At 45.7% G+C, this 12948-nt stretch overlaps 1 protein-coding gene across 1 annotated transcript in view; it reads right to left on the reverse strand.

Annotated features, from left to right (window-relative positions):
• ds (dachsous cadherin-related 1) overlaps positions 1–12948 on the reverse strand; it is a 516000-nt gene that overhangs the window by 24869 nt on the left and 478183 nt on the right. Inside the window, exons 9-12 of the mRNA XM_033470688.2 lie at positions 12223–12889; positions 11333–11692; positions 5375–5701; positions 4228–4714 (exon numbers count right to left, since the gene is read on the reverse strand). Of these exons, the coding sequence (XP_033326579.2) occupies positions 4228–4714; positions 5375–5701; positions 11333–11692; positions 12223–12889 (1841 nt within the window). The remainder of the gene's footprint in view (positions 1–4227; positions 4715–5374; positions 5702–11332; positions 11693–12222; positions 12890–12948) is intronic.

Consider the following 12948-nt stretch of genomic DNA (forward strand, 5'->3'; position numbering starts at 1 on the left):
ATTTCATTGTAATTAAATTAGCATGACTCTGATTTATAAGAGTATCATACTATGTTGGATCCGTGGAACATTGTTGGAATCGTGGAATTGTTGAAAAAGATCTGCCATATTAGCTGGTGAGTGCAGAAAATTAGTAGGTGATTTTCCGCGATTTTCCAGCTGCGAAATTCAATCAATAAAACACGAGAATAATTGAGAAAATACGAATTCGATATTCTACTTGGAAGTCGCATCGACGACATTGCCATCGCATTTTTGGGACGAGCGGATAGAAGAAGCGTCTCCGGATTCTCTGGACGAACGAGGAGAATAATACAGCGAAAAGAAAGACGAAAGAGAGTACGGTGGAAGAGGAGACGGCGATAGAAAGGGACGGGGAAGCGACGGGGACAGAGATCGCGAAAGAGTGGCCCGACCGGGATCTGGTTTTGCATATCAGGCTTTTTGCCGGCTGAAATAATGCATTGAAATGCCACATGGTGTCCCGCTGAAATGACACACGGCTGTCGCGCGGCAAAAGTACGCCCTGCGTGCCTCCTCGCAGCTACCGACACCCTTCGTGCCCTATACTGCTCCCTATTCCTCGCTTCTTCGCCATTCTTTTTGCCATTTCTCTTTTCTTTTACTTCTGCACGGACGACCGCGTCTCTATCGGGAACGAAACCGGAACGGGCGTTGTCACCGTTTTGGGAAATCGCGGCGGACGACTAGTGTCTCGTTCATTAAACCGACTTTTGGGTCCTCGATTAAGCCGTTTCTCATTGTCGGAGGACTGATGATCCTTTCTTCTTTCATAACGAGGCGAACCGATCGAAATTACGACCTGGACCAGTTGCCTTTCTCTCGAGACGTAATGAAATTCTGTTCTTTAATTGGCGAGCGTTAAAATAATAATTATAATAAAATGATTGTAGATATAATAATAATTAATAAGCGGGCAAATAATAATTAATAACCGTGGAAATAATAATAATTATTAGTCGTGAAAATAATAGTAATTAATAATCGTAGAAATAATAAGAATTAACAACCGTGGAAGTAATAATAATTAATAAAATTAGAAATAATAATAACTAATAATCGTGGAAATAGTAATTAATAATCGTGGAGATAATAATAATTAATAACTGTGGAAATAATAATAATTAATAATCGTGGAAATAATAATAATTAACAATCGGGCAAATAAAATAATTAATAATCGTAGAAATAATAATAATTAACAATCGTGCAAATAATAATTAATAATCGTAGAAATAATAATAACTAATGATCCTTAAAATGCAGCCAAGAAATTTCAAGAAGCGAAATACATTTTTATATTTTTGCAAATTGCAATTGCGAATTGCATTGCATTTTAAATTAGAGATCTAAATTAGAGATTTCATTTAATTCAGAGATCAGAATTGCGAATCACATTGTAACTTAATACACGCGTGCATTGAAATAAACGGATCTGACACACGTGCGTTGAAATAAACGGATTTGTTACACGTGTATCAACGATTACACGGACCTGCACAGGCGTGCATTAAATGCACACGTACACACAAGATACACGTTTGAAAACCGCGATCTCTAGTTTAAAAGGGTTCGTGGCGATCGCGCGGACACAGAAAGAGCAATAAAGTTGCGCCGATAAAACAACATTTTTTCCGAACGAAGGACATCCACCGATGAATTTCGCTCAATTTAGGAAGACCGCGACAGCGGATCTTTGTGCATTGATGGCCACTAAAGCTTCCGAGAAAGGATCCATAAAACGATCCACCGGGGAATTAATGAAATTAAAATATAAGCTCTGTGTTCAGAGCGAGCCGTGGTTCGACATAAAATCGCGAATGAAGCGATCCAGAGGGTCCGGACGATCCCGGCCGTTCAAGACCGCTATTAAAGCTGTCAGGCCGATAGCGGAAGCGGTGACAGTGGCCACGCAAACTCCCTAGAGCTTAATCAACATGTTTAGCAGGGTGAGGGGGGGGGGATTTTAATCTGCGGCATTCTCGCGCAACGTGGAAAATTGTGAAAGAGCCGGGCACCGGGGAGACCGTAAATTAAAAACGCGGAGTAGTCGAATCAACGCTCCCGGTTCGAGGAATCCACTGTGAAATTGTCTATCGATTAACGAACCAGAGGGATTGGTAGCCTCCGTGAAGAGAGAGAGAGAGAGAGAGAGAGAGAGAGAGAGAGTGAAAGAGAGAGAGAGAAACCGTGTGCGGGTCTAACGACGCTGGATTATTACGCGGATAATCGCGAAGGACACGGCCGGCGGATGACGAGGATGGGGCTAGGACGCCGCGGCCGGATAGAACGGGACGAAAGAAGGAAGAACATGTTCGACCGTGGCGACGGGTTATGCATATGAAATCGACTAATCGGCCGCGGTGCATCGTTCGCGGCCCGCCATCGACTGACTTTATAATTTTACGACGTTCTTAGACCCTTCAGCTCCGGCCACCTCCCCGTCGAAACGCTCTCTGTTCTTTCTCTGTGGTCCTCGTCAGCTCCTCCCAAGCACCCACTTCTCGCTTTACGACGCTCCTGTGCCGGCGTAACATCTCACCGGCGATCCTAATCGGACGCGCGATAAAGGTCACGCGCTAATTAACGCCGGAATGAAATTAGCTTGCCGGCGGGGCGAACCGGGATACGCGTGGGAGGATGCTTTTCGGGCGAAATAAGTCGGGCCGTGATCGTCGCGCTGCTTCCTGTTCGATTTTACGATATTTTTTAATCAGTTGGCTCTTTTTCTTTTTTTTAATAATAACTTTACTTAGCAACGGAATGAACACTTTTTGGACGAGCATACTCGTCACGAAGTAGTTCGCCGTTTAAATTGCGATTTTAGCGAGAAAGAAAGAAAAAAAGAAACAGATAAAAAAATTGAGATAATTGTTACCGAGAAATTATATAGTGTGATTAATGTATATTGTATTATTATAGTATTATTGTTATTGTGTTATTATATTATCATATTATCATATTATTATATTATTATATTATTATATTATTATATTATTATATTATTATATTATTATATTATTATATTATTATATTATTATATTATTATATTATTATATTATTATATTATTATATTATTATATAGTGTGAACAAATAGTTGTCCTTCCTTCGCGACATATCTTAGGAACACACTTTTCAAAGAGGCCGCAGCAATTAACTGATCAAGTTCGTCTTTTAACCCTCAACCCTTAACCCTAAGTCGTCATAGTTAATACACCTTAATAAGACTATTAGACCGCGAATATTTGTACAGATAAAAAATTGCGTGCGATCAATTGCAAGACGCAGGAAACAAGCGCGATCTTGTTTTTCTCCGTTAAATAATTTTAACTGGTTTCTTTTTTAATTTCTTCGCTATTATACGTTCCGCCTACACGTTTTTCTCATAAACGCGTAAAACCCGCGGGGTCCGGTGGTAATTATTTAAAAATACTCGCGTATTCCTCCATCAAGTTCGCAATGTTCGAACATAAATTGGCTCGCGCTTACTAATTTGGAAATACGCAATATTCACTGAAACGATAATTAACGGTAATTGTCAATCCGGTTTAGGGTCCGGAATATCTTAATTAGCTGCGGAATTTCTGCAGCACAGTTCCCGTTCCAGACAACCGATGCATATTTTCATTTTGCACGAATATTAGCAAACTGCTTATAAAGCAATCTACGTTACCCGTTTTCAGAGCTCTATAGGTTTAGTATTATTTGGACACAAACGCAAACTACTCTATTAAATAATCAAACACAAACTAGTCCATTAAATGGTCGAACGCGAACTGTTCCATTAAATGGCCAAACGCAAACTACTCCATTAAATGGTCAATTTCAAACAATTCCATTAACCCTGTGCCTACGGATGGTGGGTTCATTTTGACCCACGTGTTTAAATCGTTCACTTAGTTACTCAATTTTCAATGAAATGTGATAAATTGCTGTTACCTTATTAACAACAGAAAGGTTAATAAGTCTGCAAAAAGTATCTTCAAAAGTACGTTATACGTATTATCAATGGTATAATTGTGAAAATGACCCGCCATTCGAGGGTTGAATGGCCAAATGCAAACTATTCCATTAAATGGACAAACATCAACTATTCCATTAAATGGCCAAACGCAAACTATTCCATTAAATGGCCAAACGCAAACAATTCCATTAAATGATCAAACGCAAACTACTCAGCTAAATAAAGATAACAATAAACTCACCCAGCAGTGGTGATGACACCGGTCTTGTTATCAACCCTAAACAGCCAGCTGGTCTCCTCTCCGATCGAATAAGTGATCTGCCCGTTGACCCCTTGGTCCGGATCGCTGGCATTTACTGACATCACGCTGGAATCGGCGGCGACGTCCTCCGATATCGTCGCCACGTATTTGCTGGCGTGATAATTGCTAGGATAATTCGCCGAGCCGTACGGAAAACCGCTTGGAAGGCCGAAGCTAGGGTATTCCGCGGACTGCACGAATCCACGTGTCCTGGACTCGGTGTATTGATTTTGGGCGAATAGGGGAGCGTTGTCGTTCACGTCCAGCACGATTACTGTCAGGTTACACCGAGCCTCCAGGCTCGGCCGACCTCTGTCCTTCGCCGAGATCGTTAAGATGTAATTGGAGACCGCTTCTCGGTCCAGGTTGGACATGGACAACGTCCCGGTGACCGGGTCTAGGAAGAACTTCGCGCCTATGTTGCCTCCTGCGGGCACGAATGATTGTTTAAGGTGATTATTATTTTTGTTTTATGTGACGAAGATTGATGGGTCGACTAAGAAGCAATTTTATTCGAATAAGAGATAAAACACGAATGAAATTTTATTCGACAAATATTCAATAAATATTCGATGCTAATTTTAGCTTGAAATTTAACTAGGTAACCATTCATACAAATACGAATTTATTCAAATAAGATTCTTTACGCGAATGAAAATTCAATTAATTAATTGAATATAATTAAAATAAGTAATTAAATATAATTTAAATAAGTAATTAAAATAAATTAAAATAAATAATTAAAATAAATCAAAATAAATGATTAGAATAAATTAAAATAAATAGTTAAAATTGAATTAATTTTTAAAGTAATCGATTTGAATGAAACTGATAGAATATCTAGCGTCTTCCATAGTTTACAATTATGCGACACTCATTCGACTAAAGGATAAATAATTAAAAATAATTTCTTACAAATATCGAATTAATAAATTCGAAAATGTACAGAATAATTGGTCACTCGAATTAAGTATTAACTAGAAAGAATTCGTTTGAATAATTGCATCAGAGGAACATCTGTTCTATGAATGTTCTCCTGAAATATTGTAAGTGAGTTCTAAGTGAAATATTATAAATGAGTGCTCACCAACGATGCTGTAGGAGATCTCCCCGTTCTTCCCCTCGTCGAGATCGGCGGCGGCGATCGTATGGATGACGGCGGTCTCCTGGTTCTCCGGTACCGCGAGCGGGTAACAGGAACCCGGCCGAAACTCGGGGCTGTTGTCGTTCTCGTCGAGTATCTGGACCTCTAGCGTGCCGATGTCCAGCAGCTTGCTGGACCTGGCGATGATCGGGACCGAGTAGCGGGCGGTCTCCTCTCGGTTCAGGGGTCCGCGCAGAGTGACCAGACCGCTCGGCGAAACGGCGAACTTGTCGGACGCCACGTAGCTCGGAATGCTGAAGCTGACGTTACCTGTATAATCGTACACGGATTTTTGTCAACGTCTCTGTCCCGGCCGTTTTTATCGGACGAAGTTCGGCCCCGGGGCCCCGAATAAAATTATCCGGTTTTTCTACGGGGCCGCGCGGCGCCCTGCCCCCCCCCTCCCCCACCCCTCCACGGAAATTAGAACCACGCGACCGTGGCCCCTCCCCCGGCCCGGTTTCCCTCGGGGACCATTACACTGTCGCGTCCTGCCGGAGAATCCGAAATTATCCGGCAGTTTGCATACATAAAGGAGTGCCCTCAAAAGCGAAAGCGATTAGGCTCCTCGCACGAAGATCGACTCGTCGGCCGGCGACGACGCTCTCCCGGCCGCATAAAATCCGAGAAATACACAGCCACGGGGCCCCGTCCGCCACGCCACGGACCCACGGGCCCAGAGAATCGACTGCAATTGTGCGGTCGCGTGGACAGCGGAGACATTGTTGCGGATAGTTACGGCTCGATCGCGGGGGATTATCGGGTGTCGTTCTACACCCACCGTAAAAATCGTTTGCCTGCGGAAAATGAACCGCCGGATCTCCGGCCGACTCTCTCTCTCTCTCTCTTTCTCTCGCTTTTTCTCTCTATACCCCTCTCGACCACTCCGAACGAATTGTATACTACCTCGTGATTTTGTCGACCGAATGGGACCCGGTCAACCGAGACCGTCCCGTGGATTCGCATCTTTTTCGGCGGACCGTTCACCGCCGATTTACGGCTACAACCGCGCCGCGCTCGTGTTTGCTCGTGTTCGATCCCGGCGACATTTGTTTCAACATACTCGGCCGATGACAATGAGCAATGCTCCCCGGGGTGTTCCCCGCCGGATTCACGATTTTTCGGCGCGACGCGCTTTCTGGGATACGTCTACACCGGCGAACCTCGACAGCGTTCGGCGTTCTCGACGCTCGCTTTCGATGAAACGTGTTCGCGATGTAATTTCATTTCTCCGGAGACGGTGGGTGCTGTTTTTTGTGACGAAGAGATTTGGTTGGTAGGGTGTGCAGAGTACAGTAAAATCTCTAATTGGTGCTCGGATACGATTATTCGAGTCTCGCGGCTCGCTCGTCTTTCAAATTTGTCCATTTTTTGGGGGCAATCTGAGCGCGAATTTGGGAGAAATTACTGTAATTAGTCGAGTTTCTCTGCGATACCGACTTTAATAAGTTAGTGGAAACATAATTTTGATATGTTCTAGGGATCATTGACAGCGAAGTGTTCCTTAATGCTCGGCATCAACCATAAAGGATTGAAGCAGCCCTTGAACAAACGCGAGAAACCGTCGCTTTTACTTGCCGCAGTTTTGTGCACAAAATACATCATTTTTCTAAGAGTTCTCTCTAATCGCAATTTTACTAAGTTAATGAATAGACCAAAATCCTAACATTTCTTTTGGGCATCATTGAAACAAAGATTTCCTTGACACGTTCGCTACCGGCGTCACCAGCGTACATAATTATATTTATCTTTTTTAATCGCTTCAAATGCATCGTATTCTCTTATAAAACATGATAAAAATGTTGCCAAAAAATATAAATATCCTCTAAGACATGATAGAAATGTCGCCAAAGAATATAAATATCCTCTAAAACATGATAAAAATGTTGCTTAAGAATATAAATATCCTCTAAATAACATGCAATGTAAAATAATTATATCCACAAAATTCATTTGCTCTTCTTCGCGCGAAGTACAAAAAAAAGAACAAAAAATACAAAAAAAGTAGCGACCACAGCACATGTGCGACGCGATTAGCGAACGTGTGAATCGTCATCGTCGAACACGAAACCTCGGAAAACGAACACGGCCCTTGGAAAAGCACAAGAAATCGCCGCTTTTGCCAAGCATTTTCCAACGGACCATGTTTCTCGGATCTCTGAGAACGATGCTAGCCTTCAAACTCTCTCATCCTGGACCACGTTCGAGCATTTCCCGCGTTCGCGCGAGCATCTCGCGAACTATGACGGCTGGTGGATCGGTGGAACCGGCGAAGGGCTCGGAAGGGCTCGGCCGTGTATTCGGTGGTGGACGAGCGATGCAACGGTAGTTACGGTGGCGACACGCATACAATGCCGGTCTTACGTAGCACGGGTGTCGGTGTTGGTTGGAACCGGTGATTTGCCCGTGCGTACCGCGGCAGGCTGGCGGCACGATGATATACGCGGCCATTGTTTCGCCTTCTCTTTCCCCTAACCGCGGCCTCCGCTACGTGGTTCCGTGGCCCTATAGCAGGACGAGTCGTCCTTCGGGGTATTGCATAGGGACGACGCGGGTCCCTTTGCCGGTTGGTTCCACGGGACGCGCTAATGCGCTCGTCTGATACACGGGCGCCGGTCTAGATAAGCGCAAAACGAGCGATATACCGTGTTCTGTCGGCCGTACAGAACGCTTTGCTACGAGGCCCGGAACATCGGGGCCCCTCGGACCCGCGCTTTTAGTAATCATCGTGTTCCGCGGCCGGTTCCGTTTGCGCCGCGTTCCGCGGCCCCGTCCACCGTCGCGGCGAAGACCGCGGGAAATCAGACCGAGGAAAGCGAGATCGAAATTCTGGATGGTGTGCTGGATCTTTTGTTGTTGATCGAATTGATCTGAAGAGCAGATCTGGGGAAATGATCTGCTAGTTGAGGAAATGATCTGAAATATGAGGGAATGGTTTGAAATTGGGAGAAATGATTTGAAATTGGGAGAAATGATTTGAAATCTGAGGAAATGATCTGAAGTCTTGTAGAAATGATCTGAAATCTGAGGAAATGATCTGAAATGTTAGGAAACGATTTGAAATCTAAGGAAATGGTCTAAAATTTAAGAAAATGTCCCGAAGTTTGAAGAAGTAATCTGAAATCTGTAAAAATGGTCTGAAATCTCAGGAAATGATTTGAAATCTGAGAAAATGGTCTAAAATCTTGTAGAAATCATCTGAAATCTGGAGAAATGATCTGAAATCTGAGAAAATGAATGGAAATGTTGTAGAAATGATCTGAAATCTGAGGAAATGATCTGAGATCTGAGGAAATGATCTAAAATCTGAAGAAATGATTTGAAATCTGTGGAAATGGTCTGAAATCTGGAGAAATGAATTGAAATCTTATAGAAATGATCTGACATCTCAAAAAATGATTTGACATCTGAAATCTAGAGAAGTAATCTAATATCTGTAGAAATGGCCTGAAATCTGAGGAAATGCTTTGAAATTTGGAGAAAAAATCTGAAATCTCTTGAAGACGTAACACAAGGGCGAAACAATATATAGCAAATTCTCCCTAATTGACGCTTAGATTGTACACGAGAACGGACAATTTGAGTAGAAGAGATACAATTATTCCAGCCTTGCATCTCCTTTTTAAAGTTGATGACGTTCGGTAACTATAAAAACGAGGCGCAAGGTTCGAAGAATCGTACCTGCTCTTCCAAAATTGTTCATCTTTCTGCACAATCCGAGCGTCAATCAGGGAGAATTTACTGTATTCTATTTCCAAAACACATTTATTCCATCTACTACGTATTTACTATATATATTGCAGTATTTCTTCCTTCCTGCATCCTATCATTACATACACATCATTATTTTAACTGTGCTAACGCAACAACTCTAACGAAATAATAATTCACCCATACGAATAAAAGAACGAATAAAACTATCATCGTTGCCATTAAAAACAGTCTTCCCAAATTTCCTCAGAATTTCCCAGAAATTTCCGCCCCAAGAATCACGCGCAACGCTTCAAATCGCGGCGAAAGAACCTCCCGGCCCTTCCTCCACGGTGGATAAGAACGCCATGATTTTCCCACGAACGCGGACCGTCGAGTCCCGATATCATAGGGCCGAATTAAAGATCGCGGTCAGCTGGTGTCCAGTTTATAGAACGGTATGCGATCGGGCGGTAGGAGGAAGCCGCGCGTCTCGGTTGGGATTATCGTTATCGGTTGGCGGGCAGAAAGTAGAGCCCCGGCAGCATCTGTAACCGTGCGGCGACGAACGCATCCAGGTAGGATGGAATTTTCTCGTCCCTTCAGGAATCCTTCGGCGAGCTTTTAGAGCGGCGGCGAGGGAGCACGGTGGGCCAAGGGGCGAGGGGGCGGCCGCGGTCTGGCCGCAGGAGCGTATTCCGCGGACGTAACACACGGATGGAACGCGGTCTCGACCCCGAGGGAGCCGGACCGCGAGTCATTTCGTTGAATTTACTATAATGCCCAGCGCCGGCCGGATTCAAGGCAATTATTCGAGGTATTTTCATAGCAGGGCTTTCCTATTAGCCGGGCACCGGGGCCCCGACGCCGATTATATTCTCTCTGGTCGCGGTCGTGCGGCGTAGGTGGCGCGTTCTCAGGCCGGCGCGATGTCCGCGCGGACAACGGTGCAACAGGTAAAGTCGAAAATCCCCGAGAGCCGGGGGGACCCTGGGGAACGGGCCGTGGTAGCCGGGACACCGCCGACAAGATAGGAGACTGTAATTTCACGTTCTCGTCCTATACAGCGCTAAATTGACAGCGCCTCCTGTTCCACGGCACTTTATGCGCGGACGCACCACCGAAACAATAACGACGCCAGGCCGGAACGCCTAAAAGGGCAGCCGAGCGGCAGACCCATTTTTGGTCCTCTACTACGTCCTTGTCGGACCCCGCCGCTCCGCTCCGATCCACTCCGCTCCGAGAGCTACGTTCGCACGTGTGCGACTGTGTTTAGGGGAGATCGATAAGTCCGCGGAGTCGGGTCCGGCTTTGTCCGCTGTATTCGTACCAGGACGGGGTTTTCTGGGCCCCGGGAACCGGCGAGTCGATCCTTCTTCAGTTTATCCGGGCCCTCGTTGCTCTCGAATATTTTTATGTGCATATTTCTTTCGAGCATGCTCGAAGTTCGATGAGCGAATCAAGTGTGACGGCTGTGAAGACGCGAAATAGACAGTCCACCCTGTTCGAGTTCCAGAACGAATTTCGAAGGGAACAAAATATATTCCGAAACTTCGATCTACGTACTTGAAGTTGATATACTTCATTTTTAGTCTACGCTGTCTATATTCTCTACAAAAAATCTTTAAAGTTCCCTAAAACGTATGTTCTAGGCCCAGAAGCTACCCTTAAGCAAGTAATCATGTTGCGCGAATCGTGACGCGAATTTGCCAAAGAAAAAAATACTTTTGGAAACTCCAATCCTCGCGCTTCAAGTTCGTGTACTTGATTTTTAGTGTGCAATGTTTGTTCTCTTTAATAAAAATGATCTTAGAAACGCTGAAACATTCGATCTTGATTCTAGTCCCGGAAACTACCCTTAAGTTAAAATATATACTACACGAACCCCGTCACGATTTCGGCGAAGAAAAAAATATTTTTCCAAGCCCCAATGCACGTACTTCAATCGCACGTACTCGTTTCTCAACGATCAATACCTGCCTTTCGAGAAAAAAATTCCAAACGGGCCAAGGAAATCGCCTTAGAAGGCCGGGAGCACGCGGACCGTTTCTATCCGCCGATCTGGGACATTTATCAATGGGCAACCGGTTGCATAGTATTTAGCAGCATCCCAGAAACGCAGGTATATCGCGGGAAGATCGCGGGACCTCGGGGATCCGTGCTAACGACCCCCGCCGATAACCCCATCCCCGGAGAGATGAAAACGCTCACCTTGATCGGCGATGATAGGGCCGGCGACGTTCAGGACCGGCGCCCCAACATGCAGGTCCTCCGAAACGTTGGCTACCGGGTTGGCGAGTAGCAATCGAGGAGGTCCGTTACTCTGGCCGGAAGCTAGCGTCAGGTGAAGCCTGATAGTTGACTTGCGCGGTGGGGAACCGTGATCGTTCGCCGTGATCTCGAGCTCCGTCGATCTAACCTCCATGAACATCGGCCTCTGCAAGCTCACTATGCCGGACTCGTAACCCACCGAGAATCTCGCCTCCTCGTTCGCCGATGTGATCACGTACGATACACGGCCATTGTCGCCTGCGTCTTTATCCACCGCCACCACTCTGACCAGCATCGCTCCTGGAAACCAAATTTACGACCCGTTAGGATTCGATCCGGAACCTGGTGGCTTCGATTGTCCTTTTTAGTAGCAAAGGGACTGCGAACTTTGTGCATCTCGTGATCTTCCGAGATCTAGTAGAGTTTTTTGGGCTTCGATGAAGACTGTGAGACCAAATTTAGGTGGCTCTGAGAGATCCATGAGATTCAAGAGTGTCGACTCAAGCGTTGGGCGAAGCTTTGAAGTTACTTTCTGGACACTTGGCAGGCAGAACGACGTGATTATTATGTAAAAAAGGCTAAGAACTGTGTGTTAGTGTCGAACATCAACCTTAGTTCAGCATAAATTAGGCAAAGTTTCCAATTTGGCTAGATCCAAACTTGACCAACTTGACCAACAAAGTTCCTGGTCACTTGGTAAAAAGAGAAGAGGATCAAAAAGGTTCCGAATTGTGTGTCTGCGGTCAGACGAACCTCTTCTTTAATTCAGCATAAATTAGAGTAGAATCAGGCACAACTTTCATACGAATTCAGTAAAAAGGACGTCCCACCTGGCAGAAGATCGCGCGTGACAGCAACGGTAGTGGATTCGGGCGCCACGAACACCGGATCGTTGTCATTCTGATCGAGCACGATGATCCTAGCAGTGACAGTGGAGGCCAGTTGTTCCCCAGGCGCGGCTCTATCCGACGCCTTCAAGATCAAGGTATACTCGGCCCTCTCCTCCCTGTCCAACTGTTTAGCCAACGTCAAAGCTCCGGTGAGGGAGTCAACGGCGAAGCTGCCTCTCGACGGGAACTCCGCGACCAAACCGTAGCGAAGGTCCCCGTTCGGGCCACTGTCCGAATCCGTGGCAGTCAGGTTGTAGATGGTAGATCCTATCGCCGCCGTCTCGGACACTCGGACTGTTATGGGGTCCAGCGGCCACCTCGGCGGATTGTCGTTCGCGTCCTCGATGACGATCTTCACCGAGACAGCGATGCTTTGAGGATTGCCGATCGACGTGGTGTCCAGCGCGCGGATCTCCAGGTGGTATTCGCTCACGTTCTCCCGGTCCAGGGAATGAGCGACCACCAGCTGGCCGGAGCTACGGTCCACGTCGAACGCTGGGAACTCGCTGATGGGTGTCAACGAGTCCAGGGTGAAGGCCACGCGACCCGCTGGTCCCGCCTCCGAAACGGAACCCACCGCTTGCCCGATGCTCGCGTCCTCTCGCACCTAAGATATCGCATTTTCTTTCAGTCGAAATGGAGGTCTGTTTTCGTGGTTTGCCTCTC

Source organism: Megalopta genalis, chromosome 2 (genome assembly GCF_051020955.1).
Source record: "Megalopta genalis isolate 19385.01 chromosome 2, iyMegGena1_principal, whole genome shotgun sequence".
NCBI classification, from domain to species: domain Eukaryota; kingdom Metazoa; phylum Arthropoda; class Insecta; order Hymenoptera; family Halictidae; genus Megalopta; species Megalopta genalis.